General features: G+C 39.9%; 2 protein-coding genes and 1 long non-coding RNA gene across 7 annotated transcripts in view; 1 reads left to right on the top strand and 2 right to left on the bottom strand.

Moving 5' to 3' along the window:
• myo7ab (myosin VIIAb) overlaps window positions 1-579 on the bottom strand; it is a 55,483-nt gene extending 54,904 nt beyond the window's left edge. For all 5 annotated transcript variants that reach the window (XM_032534435.1, XM_032534436.1, XM_032534438.1 and 2 more), the window contains exon 1: window positions 227-579. The gene's annotated coding sequence lies outside the window, so the exon portion shown is untranslated. The remainder of the gene's footprint in view (window positions 1-226) is intronic.
• A 5,489-nt stretch (window positions 580-6,068) lies between these two features.
• Window positions 6,069-17,219, top strand: LOC116700952 (uncharacterized). The gene is made up of 3 exons (XR_004334773.1): window positions 6,069-6,197; window positions 9,745-9,749; window positions 17,208-17,219. It is a non-coding gene; the product is annotated as an uncharacterized LOC116700952 (long non-coding RNA).
• capn5b (calpain 5b) overlaps window positions 9,487-18,118 on the bottom strand; it is a 42,898-nt gene continuing 34,266 nt past the window's right edge. Inside the window, exons 8-13 of the mRNA XM_032534441.1 lie at window positions 16,972-17,167; window positions 16,033-16,155; window positions 15,726-15,922; window positions 14,721-14,842; window positions 14,061-14,197; window positions 9,487-11,235 (exon numbers count right to left, since the gene is read on the bottom strand). Coding sequence (XP_032390332.1) covers window positions 11,053-11,235; window positions 14,061-14,197; window positions 14,721-14,842; window positions 15,726-15,922; window positions 16,033-16,155; window positions 16,972-17,167 — 958 coding nt within the window. The 3' untranslated portion in view covers window positions 9,487-11,052. The remainder of the gene's footprint in view (window positions 11,236-14,060; window positions 14,198-14,720; window positions 14,843-15,725; window positions 15,923-16,032; window positions 16,156-16,971; window positions 17,168-18,118) is intronic.

Raw genomic sequence — 18,118 nt, 5'->3', positions numbered from 1 at the left:
CACACACACACACACACACACACACACACACACACACACACACACACACACTACAGCCAATTGTATTTACTTGAAGGGTACATAATGGCTCCTCTAAGTGCTGGCACAGGCTGAAGAGCAGTAAGAGGCTTTGGCCTAAAGCTACAGCAGAGCAGCGGTGGCAGCACTGTGGCCTGGCTGCAGTCTAAGCCCTCAGCCTCGACCCCGGTTCACCTGCCCCTCTTACCTCTTAACACACTTTGTAACGTCCCCTGGTATTTTTCCTGGTCGTTTCTGTCCTGTGTTTTTTCCACGAAACCTTAAGGAGGCCCTGAGTTGACAGGATGGTTGATCACGATGATCCAGGACTGGAGAAGAAGCTCAAAGATGACGTTTTTCTATCTGTTCCTGCTTTGTCTATTAGTCCCCTTCGTTGTTTAAAAGTCTTCACCACAGGCTTCACCTTATTTTTGTTCTCTCGAGGTCCCAGCCTCCTGCGCTCTACGCGGTTCAGTTTTTGCGGGCCAGTTACAGTTTGATGTCTGGGTCAGTGAGGGGGCTCTCCAGACTCTCACGCTGTGTGTCATTCATGGCTGCTGATCCTGATTAGCTGGGAGGTGGAGCCTGTTGGCAGCCGACACAAAAACCAGCTGGGAGGTGGAGAGGGTGCTGACCCATGGCATGATGTCCAAGTTGTTGCTCTGTTACCACATTCCAAATACATTTTAAAGGGTCAGTTCACAGCAATTACAAGAAACAAACTTATTTTTCTTACCAACATCTAGTGGTATCTTACCATGTAGATTTTTTTGGTTTTATGTGCCCAAGGTCTGAGATACACTACCATTCAAAAGTTTGGCATGGCTGGTATACAGATGTTTTTCTTCTTTCCTTCAATAATGACTATTTTAACCGAGATAAAAACTAAAAAAAGAAAGGTTGGCTTAAACATTAAAATGACATGAAATCCAATCTTAGCCATATGAGGTAGTAACCCAATGTGTAACTGAGATGGTGGTCTCATTTCTATTCAACTGACTGTATAAACTATTAAACTTAATTTCAGACTTAATTTCATGTCATTCACTCTTCAACACATGGTGTTTAAATGATTTAAAAGATGTATTAGGTCCTGAACAATTTCATGCCAGTCAATACAACAGCTCTGCCCTGAATTCTACTTTTAGGCTGCTTATAGTTTCTTCATTCCTGTGACACTGTCGTAGTGGGTGCTGGTGTTGTACTGATGCATTACATTGACAGGCGTTTCTAATATTCTGGCCCTCTCATGTATGTAAATGGAGTGGCCAAAATATCAGAAACACCACTGAATATGCTGCAGTCCAGTTCAACACCACAGCAAGCTACTACCTCAATAATAAGCACACAGTTAAATGGATACCTCTCTGACAGTGTCAATCAAATCTGACCATTACGATCTTTGTCAAGGCGGAATTCATGGCAGAGCAGTAGAATTGGATGTGTACCTATGAAGGGGCCGGTGATTGTAAATTACTGTGCTATTGTCATCCTTTTTGTTCTCATTGAGGTGAAAATATAAAGTGTAAAGCTGATTCATCAGTCTCAATATGTGTGCAAAAGTCCAACAACGGACTTGAAGTGCTGTTGCCACGACTGTAAATAACCCACTACCTACCGGGAGCCCAATCCTCCCCCGACTCGCTGGCTCTAATGTCTCATTTACGGGTTGACGGCTGGTTGCTGCAAAGAGATAAAAAAGATATGAGTTACTGTCTTCAGTTTTCTGTTGATGTGTTTAAAGAATGATGCGTATTATGTTGGATTGTAATTATTGATGCGTTAATATGTACAGTAAGCATTCTTTTGTATACTGCCAGGTATCTTAATCTAGAAAATACATCATACTTTAATCGTTGATAATAATATTTTTTTGTATTAATAACCACAATCCACAAAGTAAACAATTCCAAATAAATGTAGTAAAGTAAAAAGGCTTGTTTGTCTCCAAATGTAGAGCAGTAGAAGTGCAAAGCAGCAGAAAATGGAAATAAGGAAAGTACCTCAAAACTGTACTTTGGTACAGTTCATTTCACGACTGCCCACAAATAATCATCACTGGACTGGACCATGCTATCAATTCATGCTCAGTGACTGTCATGTGACACAGCACCAACTTGATTTAACCCTTTGATTCCTTACACAGCTCTGAATATTTTAAACTCTTTTAGTGTCTATGTATTAGACAGTTACAGTATATTAATGTGAAAGACCTTGTGTCAAATGAGACCTAGCCCACAGGTATTATTATTACATATGATTATATAAATCTTATTGAAGGATTATTATGTTAATAAATGTGACAACTGATGACCTATGACATAGAGAAGAAATCCATCCCTAATGTGGAACATTGTGGATATGGACTACACAAGCTGTGACATGAGGATTCTCAAACTAACAACGGTGCAGTCTTTTGTGAGAGGAACAATCAACTCTCCTGCAGGAGCCGGCGGGCGTTGGCTGGAGACATGTAGACTAATGCAAGCTAGGAGCCTTCCTCATATAATTGTGAGGACTCCCTTGTCATGTCTGGTTTAACTTCCTGCCTTGCGTTTTTCCCACCTTTGTGTATTGTTCCTGAGCCCTTGTGCCACCTGTCCCTTGTTCACCTTGTTACCTGTATTTAGTTTCTGTGTTGTCTTTGTCTAGTGTCAGATCATTGTTTCTGTTTTGGATGGTGTGTGTGTAGTCTACCCTTTATGTCTTGGTGTTCCTGTTACCTGTGATTCCTATTTTGGACTTCCACTACATTTTGGACTACTTTGCCGGCTGTATTCAGGACTCCTTTTGTTTGTATGATTTTATGGTATTAAATCATCAAGCTCACCACTGCCTGCTGTCTCTGCACCATGGCGTTAGTTTTGGGATGCTATAGAGCCCGCTGACCAGGAGATCGCTGGGCCCCTGGCACTTTCATGCTCGGGTCCTAATAATAAATCTTTAGAATTTCAATAGCGCCTTTGCCCCCGGTGTTGTTGGTGTTAAAAATAATAATAATCCTATCGATTAGGACTTTCACCGAATGACGTCGGTGCTCAGGCCCTAATATAATAAAAAGATGACAAACCCCAAATAGGTTTTACTGTTTTATTTCAAAGTCATGCCACAAGTTGACATTAAATACAAAAGAAAAAATTATAATTTTAGATTTCTGAGATTTGTCTGTAAACAGCCAAACAGTTCTCTGAAACCTAGCTATAAAATAACCACAGTGTAACCGAGAACCAAAGTCAACAAACACGTATTGTAAAAAAAAAAAGGAAAGGTCAGGCTGAAAAGAACACACAAACAAGCACACAGTACATAACATACAGCACAGTTCTCTGAAACCTAGCTATCAGTAAACATACCAGTTTGGAACGCAAGGTAAAGTGTATATATAAAATTAACAAGATTATATAAAATACTGTTAAAAGATACTTGTTATAAAGACCTTAGCATCTTCAAGAAGTGTCACCATGCAGTAGGTATTCCAGTCTCCAGTTAATAAACATCAGCAGAAAAATACAAGAAGAATCACAAGCTCAATCCTTGTGTGGACTTGACCTCAGATAAAAAAGGTATCTGGCGACCTGGTACTACAAGAGTCAAATTGAATACGGTACCTGGTGTACTTTTTTTGGAACCAATGTCTTGTAACGTTAGACACATGCAGCAGTATCCAAGTTGACGAGGCTATAAGATTAGCAGGCAAGCAAAACTCAACTGCCATAATGTCATTTTTGAAAAACAGGGGGAAAAGCCTTTTGAATAATCACAAAAAAATCACTTTTGGGCATTGAATAACACATACTTTTATTTGCCCTACCTTATTCCTAGTACAATGGAACTTTGTAAGTGCTACAGATGTCTTCCCTTTTCTCTTTAGTTAGAAAATCAATGTAAGAACACAGCCTGTCACACCTTAAACTAAATAATGTTATGCCTCTGCCTCCTATGGGCCTCGGACACACTTTACGACTGCTGAGCCGATTGGGAATATGATTTTGGGGGTGACGACTGATCCGAACAATTTGGACCGGGTGTTGTCTAGCGTATTCACTCAGTTGTAAAGTTTTATGCTCCTTCCTGACAGTCAAAGACTACAAATTAGTGGAAACAATTGTCGTGTCTTCAGGTTTGTTCCAAGCTTTACATAAAGTTAACTCTGCCCTCAGTAGTAGAAGGCAGAGGTATAATCACATTGCCCTGTTTAAAAAAACAAGTATGGGTAATGGGCTTATTCGCCCTCTTGACGATAAGTAAGTAGCAAAGATTGATACCGCTTATGTCTGTATAATAACTATGAAGCCAACGCCAAGAAACTTGCTTAGTGCAAAGACTGGAAACAGTTAGAAAGAGCCAGTCTGCCTCTGTCCAAAGGTAATAAAATCAACTTTTAAAATTCTCATTTGTTAAATCCATACAAAAGCAAAGTGTAAAAATGAGAAATATGTACTAATGAACATGTTTTACCCCTCTTCTAAAATATATACAGTTTATATTTTAAAAGAGGGGTAAAACATGTTCATTAGTAAGCTTTAGAGGTGCTGGTATCTTTAGATAGAGCCAGGCTAGCAGTAGCTATGTTTCCATTCGTTTTTATCCGAATTAAGTGATATTGAATGAAAAATTCCTTATGGAAACAGTAAATTTCAATGGAATTTCATGAATATCGACTCAAAAGAACTACGTTTGGTGTCATCAAATTTTATCCGATATACGGCTTTTGCGATAAGCGCTGATGGATACGTTATTTGCCGAATAAATAATGAATTGCGATTAAGTTTTAGGTCATTTTATGGTTTCAACCAACCACAAAATGAAGAAGAAGAAGTTTTAGTTAGTTTCCACCCTGTATTTCCGCTCTGTTTGCACACATGGCGGGCGTCAACAAAGAGAGGTGGAAGTGGACGGACGAGGAGACCAAAGACTTTTTGAATTTAATTTATCAGGAACTCGCGAAGGAAATGGGCAACAAAGGTTACAACGAGCCGTGGGACGTCCTCCGGAGTATGGGAGGCGCTCAACCAGAGAGACATGTCTGATATGTCGGTATCAGCTGGCACATAAGCACTACAACTTGTGCAATGTTGATCATTTGTTGGTAGAAGGCGCAAATGTTGATGTTCGCAAATGTTTGCTTGAATGCTGTGCGATTCAGCGTGAAAATGAATGGAAACACCTTAAAATGTCTCAAATAAATTTGATATACCAATTTGATCGCAAAATAGCATGTGACGTCATTACGCACAGGTTTTTATTCGTTTTAAAGCCGTTGGATGGCAACAAACTTTCACCAGCTGTATTCGTATAAGTTTTTTTTTACCGAACTTCAGATAATTCGATTGACAAGTGGATGGAAACTTAGCTAGCTTCTGCTGTTTCCCATCTTTGTGCTTTACTAAGCAAAGCCAACTATGTGATGGGGGTAGATTCATATTTGCTGTTCAGACACGAGTGGGATCGGTCTTCTCATATAGCTCTTAGCAAGAATACAAAGTAGCATATTTAACAAATAGTCTAACGTTTTGCTTTAAGGGTTGACAGGCTATGTTCCCACATCATGTCTTTCTCCCAAATCTCTTAGAAAAGGGAGGTCAGCTTTAGCATTACGCTAACTCTTGCAGATGCCGGTGCACTGAAAGGAATAACCCAAAGTCGTGCCACAATAATCTCGGGGCTTGGAATTAGATAACGATTTACATTTTTTATTCTTGCTGATCACTAAAGGTTGTGGGCAAGAACATCATCCTCTCAAAATAAATGTCTTGAATATTTTGTCTTACATCCATCAAAACATGGATCCGATAATAATAACTGATCACAACTGGTCAGGTTGCTGCTACTTTTATATCCATACTGTATACTGCAGGTTACTGAATACAAAATATAAAACGGGATACTGTTTTAATGCATGCAAGTGTGCAACAAAGGCCTTCTACTTCACACAGTATGTTTATCAAAGTAGCAACAGCGGATTATGTTTGACAACACTCTGCGAAAAACAAAAATATATATATTCTGTGATTCGTAATGGTGCGAGCAGATTTGAAGCAGTTTTGCTACATGCACTGGCATTGTTTTTTGGGATTTTTACAAAAGTCACCAACGTTGTAAGCAGTTCATTCGGATGGTTTTGTTTTCTTAAAACCTGCTTTGGCATGGCCGTGCAGAAACAATGTACAGAAAACCAAGTCAAGGTCCGTACACTCCAACCAAGCCTAGTTAGTCTAATAGCTGGAGTGTTAGTGTGTGTGTGTGTGTGTGTGTGTGTGTGTGTGTGTGTGTGTGTGTGTGTGTGTGTGTGTGTGTGTGTGTGTGTGTATCTGTGTCTGTGGTTAACAGTGAAAGCCATAACACTTTTGGCAAAGAATCACAAAGTGCAACAATTACAAGTAACCATAGCAACTCAATCAGAATCACTTCATGACAAAGACGAAAAACACAAGAGGACACATAGTGGAGAACAAAAAAAAAGTGAAGAAAAAAAAAAATCAAAATAGAAGGATAACTTATTTTGTTTTACATTTGTCCAACAGTCACATAGTCTTTACAAAAGCATCCCTTTTCAATAGGCCGTTCATCTTTTTGGCACTGCTGTGGCACATGTGTTTGATAAGATTTCACATTGATCTTGACACACTGTTATTTCGGCTCCTTACTCTTACTATTATTGTAGGATTGCGAGCGACACGGTGACCCTGAAGCCCCAAATACTCCCATAATTCATATCTGTCAGGCTATGTGCTAGCTGTTATATTTCTGTGCCTGCACCTCCTTACAAATAAAAAAAAAAAATAGGGAGCCACAAAAAAACTGTAAATGTAAAACACTGGCATCAGTCCAAGAGAAACTCTGAAATATTAATCAGCAAACCAGACTGCAATTTTTTGTATATGTCCTTGTTAACCCAACATGGTTTGATTAAAGTTGTGTGCCACATCAGAGTTAAAATGTGTGTCTGTTCCCACACTGATACCAGTTTCACCTAGCACTCATTTTTGCCCCAATTGTATAACCTTTACTTGTGAATCACAGAGCTCAGCATCATCAGCATTATTTAGTAAAAGATAAATCTTATATATTATATATATTTAAAATGAAAGATAGTAACATCAATACAGACATGTATAAGGAGAAAGGTTTGGTTCACACTGTACCAAATTAAGACAAAAATACAATTTTATCATCAGTGTGATCGCCAGAGGAAACTGAAATAAAAACTATAATGGGAAATAGTGGAAATGTGGTGATATTTCCAATTTATTTCGACAATATTGTTGGATGGAAATCAGAGATTAATGAATTTATTAGTTACTTTAAATTTTGTGCAATGACCATTATGCAGTTTTCTCAATATTAGTGTGATGTCAATTTCTTGCTAAGCTAAATGGTGATTTAGCCAATAAAAATACAGCATTACAATTACACTTTATGAATGACTTTCATAATGCTATGGCAACATTTGAAATCACATCTTGTCAGCACCGTATGTCAGCCAAACAAGATGACAAAAGGAAAACGGCTTAGTTAACTACACTGACAGCACACTTACAGTATGATAATAGCACATTTGTCAAGTGCTGCTGTGGTTGAAAACTACATTTAAACTTTGTTTCACAAATGCTGGAGAGGCTGAGAGGCAAAAGCAAAGTTTTTTTTATCCAGATGTTGCAAAGAGATGAAAATTCCATTAGATCAACAGTAAGTTTTGTTAAACGACCTTCCAGATTTTCAAAGATTGACTGATATTTCTTTTGTTGTTTGAAAATCGGACGCTTAGCTATGTGACTCAATTGGAACAGTAAAACATGAGGGGCACAAACTTGGACTCATGTCACCGCCTGGTCGTGTACTGTAAATTTCACCAAAACCAGGCAGCAAGCCTACTCCTTTTGGCACGCAGATACGTAAAGTCACACCTTGAAGCTGTGCAATAGCTAGCCCTTCTGAGGCTCCACTGGTGCAGTGAGGAGTTCAGTGCCTTGCAAAGACACTTCAACGGTACTCAATAAGGGAGGGAGAAGGGTTTCCTTCTTTTCCCACCTGGTCTGTAAATAATAACCAGCAGCTATCCAGGCACATGCTCACACGTCCAATCTTAGACTGCTTGGCACAACCATTTCTAAATTCTGTTTCGTTATGTTACTAACGCTTGTTTTCTGTCCAAAACAATATATAAGAGCACAGAGAAGATAAATAGCACCTAAATAGAAGTCAACAACTGCTGCTAATGTTCATTGATGTTAGAGGCATTATGAATGCGTCACTGTATTACAGTACAAGACATAACTGTTTCAAACCTGTTGATATGATCAGACTGACATGAGGTGCATTAGTGTTAGACATGCTGACTGCTCTACAAAACTAGCATTTCCAAGACTTTTGAGAGTAAAGAAAGAATAAATATATATAGTAACATTTGAACAGTACACTACAAGGCTATGAACATACTGGAAAGTAACCCATGCAAGACACATTTATAAAGATGCTGTACACAAAGGAGTGTGATCAATTATATGCCATGTGTGACAGTTCAAGTAATGGAAAAAGGCGCTGAAAAATCAGGAAAACGGAATTGATAGTTTGACTGAGATTAGTCCACTTACTGTTAGTTTTACATTCAAAGGAAATGTCTTGATAATGATTGTAACTTACACTTTAATTGATCTTATGAAAAAAAAAGAACTAAGACATACCCATAATAAAACTTGGAATGAAAAGTCTCTGCAATAATATTGCACTTTTGGGAAAAAAAAAAACAGTTGGGATTTTCTGTCTGGGCTTTCTGTCACAAAAAGGTTAAACTGGATGGCCACATGATCAAGAAATGCCATAGTTCATCAGAGATAGATTACACTGTACCATTGTTAGTTCATTAAGCCGTCTGAAATCCTTCTGAAACCACTGAACAGTTCATCTAAGGTCCCATGTTGTTTTTCTGCTGTGGAGGCCAAGCCAGGACCAAGGTGATGGCAGAGGTTGTTTGGCAGGACGCCTTCTCTGCTCGTTCTCCTTTTTCTTTCATCAATAAAGGGTCCTTTTTGCCCCTTCAAAATTAAATAAAGTGCAAGGTGTGTGTTCCTCTAAAGGGCTTTTTTCCTTTCAGTTCACACCTTTCCTCAAATAGTTTTCTTCCAGGTAAAACGTGGATTAACAGATACATTCATTCACCCTTGAAAACAAACACACACGCACACGCACACGCACACGCACACACACACACACACACACACACACACACACACACACACACACACACACACACACACACCTGTCTGTGCCAACAGCAGGAGCACAGCTGCTATCTCTCAGGGTCACGCGGCATGAGTCTTTGGCCTGGGCCAAAATACTCAAGTCAGAAGAAGCGTCAGGCAGTGGTGTTGCCGTTAAGAGATGATGTGGCACAGGGGGTGGTGGTTTGTAGCTAGGCTTGGGCCAGGCCAGGTCAGGCCAGGCCAGGCCAGGCCAGGCCAGGCCAGGCCAGGCTGGGCCAGGGCAGTCCGAAAGGGACTCAGAGAACGGTGGCTCATCTTTGGTCCCATAAAGCACTTGATTATGTCAGGGTGAATCTTTGCACTCCACTGGACTGGGAAGGTGTACGCATGACAGGGCATCGAAGAGGAAGGGTAGCACTATCAAAAGCACCGGCTGCTAAGCTACGACCGGAGAAATATGCGGCACAGGCGAAAAGTTTTTTTCAAGCCATGCAGTTTTGAGATCATCCATAGCAACCGGCAGAAAGCGTCTCGGGGAGTTTGAAATGGTTCTAGTGATGGACGACGGGAGGCAAGATTTTACACATGAGCACGCTCACAGAACAACACAGAAAAGCTCTCAGTTAAGAAGAGGGAGAGAATAGCTGCTGTTGGCTTTACTTTGTAAAGTCCACAATAAAAAGTGACAGACAGTGCTGCATGCTCACCAAAGCACTGGCAAACTGGTGAAGATTTTGAGGTGTCTGGGTGGGGAGATTATCCACAGATATAAAAGAGTATACATTATGTTAATATATAGGAGATAGAAACCAAAACTATGAGGAAAAAGCAGGAACAGAAATGGAGGCTGTACTAACACTGAGAACAGCGGATGGAGAAGAGTATTTGACATTACCCCCCGCCTCCCCAAGGTGGAGAGACCGACTCAAGCTTAAGGCAATGCATAGCCCTTGGAAACATTGGCACATGCATGGAGAGTGCAGACATGTCTGCATGTGTGTCTGTTTGTGAGTTTGAATATAACAATATGTAGAAAGATAGTTTGTAGATTTGGGTCAGAGTGTTAACTGATTTTTAGGAATATTAGCCTAAATCAGTTCAACTGGACCTTAGTAATTGATAGAGATTCTGGCTACAAAACTTGCAATGAAACTTTGAGAAACAATTTCTGAAGCAAACATTAAATAATGGGACAATTTTGGCAAGAATGTGTTCAAAGTTATTATCCCCTTGTGTTGTCCTCCTGGGTCAAAAACAGACACAAATTTGACATTTTCTTCCCTTTTTCTGACTTTTTTTTTTTCACTAACTCCACCTTACTACCACTAGTTTTATAGTACTTTTTGGAATTCATGTCAATAACCCTCATTTATATAGAATTATACCTAATGTTTGAGTTAAAAAAGCCGAAATGATGAATTATTTTGACTAATACTTAAGATCAGAGGAACGTACAGATGAGTTTAGTCAGGAATGAAAGTGATCAATTGTATTTGCAAAGAGAGTTATATGGAATCCAAACCCTTTTTTGTGGTAATTTAGGTAAAAAGAAACCCATATTTCGGATAGAGACATTTTTTTAAAGGGGTCAACTTTGACCCGAGGACAACAGGAGGGTTAAATGCAAACCCCAAACATTGTCGATGGACACTCTTGATCCAAAGCTGAATTTAAATGCAGAAGCAATAGGAAATAGGGAAACAATCAGAGACAGAAGAAAAAACAGACACAGTGAGTTCCCGCCATGGTTGGAGGATCAATGGCAGACAACGGTGGACATGATTGAACACCACCTTGAGTGTTACTCTTCATAATTATATAAAGGATCGCATCAGATGTTAGTGAGCGCGGTCGAGGTGATGAGGCGCACAGTGAGCGTGCCCGGGAGGTCGCTGTCCTGGCGGTTGCCTTTGTCGCGGAGGTGAAGCGTGTGCTGTTCCTGGCGCTCGTTGGGATCACTGAACAGGATCACCTGTCCCAGGAAGGTGTCCACAATTATGTTCTTGTTGTAGATCTGTTGGCCGCTCGTGGGGGGAAGGCAGAGATCCGCAAGCGTAAAGAGGGGGGAAGCAGAAAAAGAGAAGAGAGAAAAGACAAAAGGCAATAAGCAGTCACAAAAGAGGAACAGAAATTAAAAATCAGAAGGTAGAAGAAGCTTGAAGAGAAAGAATGAAGAATAAGACGAATTGCTGATGTACGGGCGTTCTGAAGTAAAGCAATAAGTAAAATATAATAAAGCTTACTTCAAAGAAAATAAACGTGTATAACGCTTTATATTTAATTTTTAGAACATAAAAGTCTAAAAATAGAGAAGTTCAGAACGATAAAATAAGAGTAAACAAAATTTTAAAAAAAAGTTCAGTATGAACTTTGAAGGGATTAGGATCATAGGTTTGCACTGACCCAATTCATCAGATCGATGTTGATGATATTTTTTATCAGATCATTTATCAGCCATACGCCACCAACCCACATCAAATACAGTTTTCTCACTGTTCATTTATAGCCTATATAACATAAACTATTTTATTGATCTAAGGGCATTTAGGGCGTGTCCAAATGCCCTTTTGCTAGTTTAACGGCGGAAAAAAGGGTCCGAGCGCCTGGCGCATGGTTCAAAAGGCTTGTACTTAGTGTCTTCATTAATTCATAGGTGTGTTTTGGGCGTAACATCCAATAAACCAATCAGCGTGTCATCTGCCATTCCCTTTGAAAGCCAGGTGTGTTTGTACCTTGGCACATTGCTGTTATGATGGCGGATTTGCACCGTAGTATTTTTTTGTATAATCTTTTGGATGTGTGTGTGTTGCTGCACTTCCCTGTGTGTGTGTAACAAGCATAGTGTATTTGCTTAGCATACACCTAGGCACATTTTACTAATACGCTGTTGAAATAACAATGAAATGCTGCGCTATTGACTTTAGACCAGGTTTTGTTGGTCAATGGCGCGTTCACTTCCCGCTGCCTCAAGATAGCAATGCGGCAAGAATTCACCTGAACACACCTCCCTGTAAGACCAGCACGCGCATGGGCGCAAAGATGGGCACAGGTGCATTTCATATTTAAATTACACGGGGCGCAGGACGGGAAATTAACAACTGCGTGGATGCCGTTTCTGTACTTAAACTAGCACAGACACCCGTCGGGCTTTGCGCTGCTGATAGTTCACCACTTTTCAATTTCCTTGCGGGACCCAACTCAAAAGCATTAATAAAGAGAAGTCTAAGTCTAAGTCTTTCGGCATCAGCAATAAATGCATTTTATTGAGTAGGCAGTGGCGGGCCTTTAATGTGAAACCGGAAGATTAGACATCTTTGTTAGGTTGTTTCAAAATTTTGCATGGACAGATTACATGTTTTATTATGATGAGCAATGTTTAATAAAAAAAGCAGTTTTATTCCGGGGAAAAAAAACAGAGCCACACATTGGTTAAGAGATTTGGTAAATACATGTAGTATGTAGTATGCAGGGAAGTAAGTCCTTTCAGACTGCAGTTACAGCCTCGCTTTGGCTTACACACATCTTAATCAGTTTGACACAGAGGTCAACGGATTTATAAAAATTTGGAGAAAACAAGTGGATAGAATCGGTATCCATTATCACTGGGGAGTCTGGGTATCGATATCAGTGAAGGAAAAGTTAGATCGATGCATCCCTATTACAGGCCCAGCTTGTCTACAGAGCAGCAGATACACACTTCTTCCTCCCTTCACCGGGATACAAGTGATGCAATTTCACAGGTCTGATTGAGAACATAATAAGTACACTGGCTAACACGTTCATATTGCCTGGTATTAGGTCAGTAATTGATTGTAATGGATGTTCAGCAAATTACCTTAACAGTTCCACTCTCTCTCATGCATGGCATGACACAGAGGAGACGGCCAAACATAACAGCATAACAAGACAGCATGCACTTGTTTTTCTTAACAGGCAGACAGGAGTTTACAAGATATTGATGACAGATAATGATGGCAGGTGAGAAATGTTGTGCTAAAGTTCTAACAAAAATACAAATTAAAAAGTGTACAGCTGTGAATGAAAACTAATGTTGCTGCAATCCTGGGACAAAGACAGCCTATAGTTATATAAAGGCACTTCCATCATAGAAACCTTCCCCTGGGAGGAACTCAGGAACTCAACCTGCATTTTGACCGGAGGGACTAAGGATAGTTGCAGGTGTAATAGTTGCCCTGCTCTGAGGTAGTGCTTTTGAAAAGTTCAAGAACTTTGGGAGTGTAGTTTGCAGGGCTGGACATTTGTGATTGGTCAAACACAGATGCCACAGCAACTACAACTTGTGTACCGGTTCATTTACAAAATACGGAATTACTGGGAAGTATTTAAAATTAATAAACATTAAAAACAAAGTTGAGGGGCTTTCCAATTAGATTAAACAGCGAAGTTAGCAAACTAGCTAACAAGCCAGCTGTCTGCTGGTTACCGTGCTGTCATGCCACGTTGGTTACAGAAAAAACACGGGGCTTAGTTGGTCAGCTGACCTGTGCCACTGGGTCTGACTGTCCCTCCTCCTCACTCCCCGCCGCTCAAGAGATGGAGACCATGACAGATAACAATAATTACCATTTGTTTTGTAGCTAAATGTCATTTGTATCCATTTTGTTTCTATGGTTTTAACCTTTTGCAACATCTGTTGCACAATAAATAAATAAATAAATAAATAAAGTATGCTTGTGACAATTGTAACTGTTACTACTAAAGTGCAGGTGTCTCAGACAGCCACTATTCACCAGGACCCGAGCTGCTACACTTTAGTAGGAGCCGTCATAAACGTGTGCTTTAGTCCCACAGTGGGATGGCTGCAGAGTGACAGCTCACCTCAATGTGGATGCCCTCTTTGGGTTTCTTGCGGTAGAACAGGCCTTTTATGTCAAAGTTTGGGCACCGTGTGTCCTTATAAACTGGTGAACGGACCTTCTCTCCTTCACAGGTGATGATCACGTACGGATTTACAGCTGAAGGAGAAAAAAAATGTTTTTTTAATCAGTATATAGTGCTGATAACAGACCCTGTCATTACTATGCATGTATCTGGCTTGTTCACCCATATCTAAATCAGATTATATGCGTTGATTAGGTGAAGACTTTATTTTCAAAACCACTGTATCATTATTTTCATTATCAATTTACCTCTAGGTTGTTATTTCAAAAATGTTCTCACACACCATAAACTTTTAGTAACAGGTCAAGAGTCAATTTCCGAATAATGCCAAATATAATACAATCACTTCAACATATATTTATCTGTACAGGTTTACAGGTTTGTGCACAACATGTAAGAGCTCTGAGGGGGTAGAGACTGTATATTGCAGACTGGAACTAAATAAATAACCAGAGTTTCAGCCTTCAGCAGATGGTGCTGTGGCACCTCGTGCTTTCGTCAGAAGTCTTTTCTTTGTGGTATTGAGGCAGTAAAGCTCACTGGGTGTAGGAACCTGATCAACATACAAATACAATGCAATGTGAGTTGTGGTCCTACCTCCATTGGATTCCTGTCCCTGCAGACCATCAGCATTTAGTACATGGACCTGAGTGACCAGCTGAGGGTAGCCACACATCCCCGTCCAACACGTCTGAGGAGGCTCGTCCAGAGTCAGCTCTCTGGGAAAGAACGAGTGTACGTGATTGTTATAAAAAGTAAATCCAAAACACATTACATTTCTTCTCAGGCATCTGTTTTACATTGGTTCTTTCAACCTGTTTCTTGTACAAGATACATTAGTATGCAGTAACACAAAGTTAAAGTGCCTACATAATGAAAAAAATATTTCTGGTGCTTCCACACCCATACAAACATGGAAAAAAAACTATCCATGCTGTTTTGAGTGAGATAGGTTTCTGAATGTGTTATTTTTTTAAAGAAGATTTTTTTTTCACATTTTAGGCATTTATTTTTATGGGACACCTAAAGACATGAAACGCGAGAGAGGGGGAATGACATACAGCAAAGGGCCACATGTCGGACTGTCAAGGAAATAAACCTCCATGTGTGGCCGTGCGCTCTACCAGGAGAGCTACCCTACCCTAACGCTACTAAAAGCCCATTCCCAAAGTGAGCCGTGAGGACTAAGGACTAAAGACTCACAGTCTTTGCTAATTTGGGTGGTGTCATTTTCTTTAGTCTGTGGCCCTACAGGTAAATTAGGTCTCCATCCTAATTTTAGTGAAAGTGTTGAGATTTAAAAGCATCAGCAAGCATTCAAGCATTTGAGATTAATGAGATGAGATTATATTCTGTTGTTCCTTGTCCCTGTTTGCTCAGCGCCAATTAATTGTATGTATATGACACATGAGTTATCTACCTGGACGTTACCGTAATCAAACATTGTGATTGAGTCTGTATAGGAATGAAAGACAGCATGTACTCTAAGGTTCAAAGTAACCCGGCTAAATACCAAAGGTTCTCATTGCAGCTGCTTTGGTTGTAGATTCAGGAAATTTAAAAAGTTACACTATGTGTTCAGTGGTAAGATATCAGATTTACTTGCAGTCTGAAGGCACATCGGTGAAGACACGGAGCAGGAAGTCGCCCTGCTGCCTGGGGTCAAAGGTTGTGGGAATGATGACGTAACGGCCCTCCGGCAACTCCTTCCTGAGGAAGACGCAGCGCGAGTTGATGTAGATGGATCCCGCTACTTTCTGCTGGGCTGAGTGCATACGGTACTTACGATTTAGTTCCACCTGCAGGATGAGAAGACTTTATAGCAGAAATATGTGCACCTGAGGTATTCATTAGGTTATTAACTGTTGAAGTTTTGTGCAGGCTTCTGGGCATTTGTGTGTGTTTCTACCCGGTGAATATCAAAGCCTATGGCGAGGTTTTCCCCTTTCCCGTCTTTGGGTGTGGCTCTCTTTTCTTTTTGCTGTAAGCAGATCAGCACCTCGTCCTCCACCTTCTTCACATCAAACACGTACTGGGAAGAGGAGGACACCATATCACACTCCAACACTGGTCACACATCTCTCTATAACACACACATGCAGTGGTGGATTGTAACTAAGTACATTTACTCAAGCACTTTACTTAGGTATAGATTCAAGGTACTTATACTTTATTTCCATTTTATGCAACTTTATACTATACTATACTATATTATACTTTACTATATACGTACTCCACTACATCTCAGAAGTAAATATTGTACGTTTTACTCCACTGCATTTGTCTGTCAGCTTTAGTTACTTTTAAATGACAGTTCTTCATCCCCTTCTTGTCAAGTTAAAACCAAATATCTCCAGATGTGTTGATTCTGAATGTTTGTTATAAACCCAAGGATGAAGTTATTTTATGTGTTAAGAAAATGTCCCTAATTGTCAAGCTAAATAAAGTCTTTAAAAAGACAAAGGGCTGTGTTTCTGACACTATGAAAAGTTGACTTTTTTTCCACAGGACGGTGTAATGATCTTACAGAATATGATGCATTGCTGTAGAATGAACTACCCAATAGTATAGCGTACCTTAAACATCTACAGCAGTATAATGCAACATAAACATTGATGCATCCATAATATTAATCCAGAAACATCAGATACGATAGTGAATGACAGGGATCATATTACTGCACAAATAACACTTGCCTTATGCACTTTAAGTACAATCAGCTGATAATACTTAGAAACATTTACTTAAGTAATGTTCTGTTTGCAGGACTTTAACTTGTAGTGGAGTAAAGGATTGAAATACTGCTTCCACCGCTGCATGTATGTACACAAAGACTACCTCGACTAACCTGAGGGTTCTGCAGGAAGGTAGCCTTGTGGTTGATGCAGCCACCGGACCGGTTGCGGAGGGGGTCATTGCGGTGGACCCAGGAGCCCCTCATAACCTCCTCCTCCCAGGTTTTGTGGATGCTCAGGTAGGAGGTGTTGATGAGGCGGCACAGGATCAGGTCAGTGAAGTACTGGCAGAAGTCATCAAACGTCATCCTGCAAGAGGGCAGGAAATGGAGAGAAGAAACGGAGAGAGTGGATATCAACTAGAGGGAAAAGCTTGAAAGAAGACCTTTAATACGTACACAAATAGAAATGAAATGAAATCAGGGACAAAGAAAAGGGTTACATGTTAAAGGGAGACAATGATTTCCGGTGCTGACGTGGAATGCATATCTTCCACTCTCCCTAATGCTAAATTAGAAAAAAATGCCTAAAGAATATCTTTAAAAAAGAAAACATATGTTGACCAGTATGGGCTTTTAAAAAACAGCGGCATTACTTTGATTGATACTATCAATATCATCCTTATTTAGATATTTCTTTGGGCATTTATTCAACAGGACAGCTGAAGACATGAAAGGGGAGAGAGAGGGGGGGAATGACATGCAGCAAAGAGCCGCAGGTCGGAGTTGATCCCGGGCCCTCTGCACCTAGGAGCAAACCTCCACACATGGGTGCCCGCTCTACCAACTGAAATATCCCGGCACCCTCAATATCATCATTTGACCAAAATAATGCCAATAATCCCTGAAATGTACAAAAATTCAGTGTTTCCCCATGGACTTTAAGTAATGGTAGTGTGAAAAATCCTCTTTAAAGGAATTTTCTACCAACAGCAGCCGATTAGAATAAAAGACTAGAAACAGCGGGAGGCTGCTAGCCTGGCTCTGTCCAAAGGTAAAAACAATTCACCTCTAAAGTTTACTAATGAATTACAAATTATTTTTAATTTTTAGTATTTGTTTTCATCATAATCCTAATTTTTAAAGTTGTGTTGTTTTGATACTTATACCAAGATATATATATATATATATATATGGCAGAATTGACAATAAAGTTGACTTTGAATTAACACATTAAGGAAGTCACTGCCAAGGCGCATAACTACAAAATGTTTTTACACTCTAATCTTTGATTGGAGAGAAAAAAAAGAAGATATAACAT

Source organism: Etheostoma spectabile, chromosome 13 (assembly GCF_008692095.1).
Source record: "Etheostoma spectabile isolate EspeVRDwgs_2016 chromosome 13, UIUC_Espe_1.0, whole genome shotgun sequence".
Classification (NCBI taxonomy): Eukaryota; Metazoa; Chordata; class Actinopteri; order Perciformes; family Percidae; genus Etheostoma; species Etheostoma spectabile.
The sequence above is the reverse complement of the archived record's forward strand: the minus strand, read 5'-3'. Positions and strand labels throughout refer to the sequence as shown.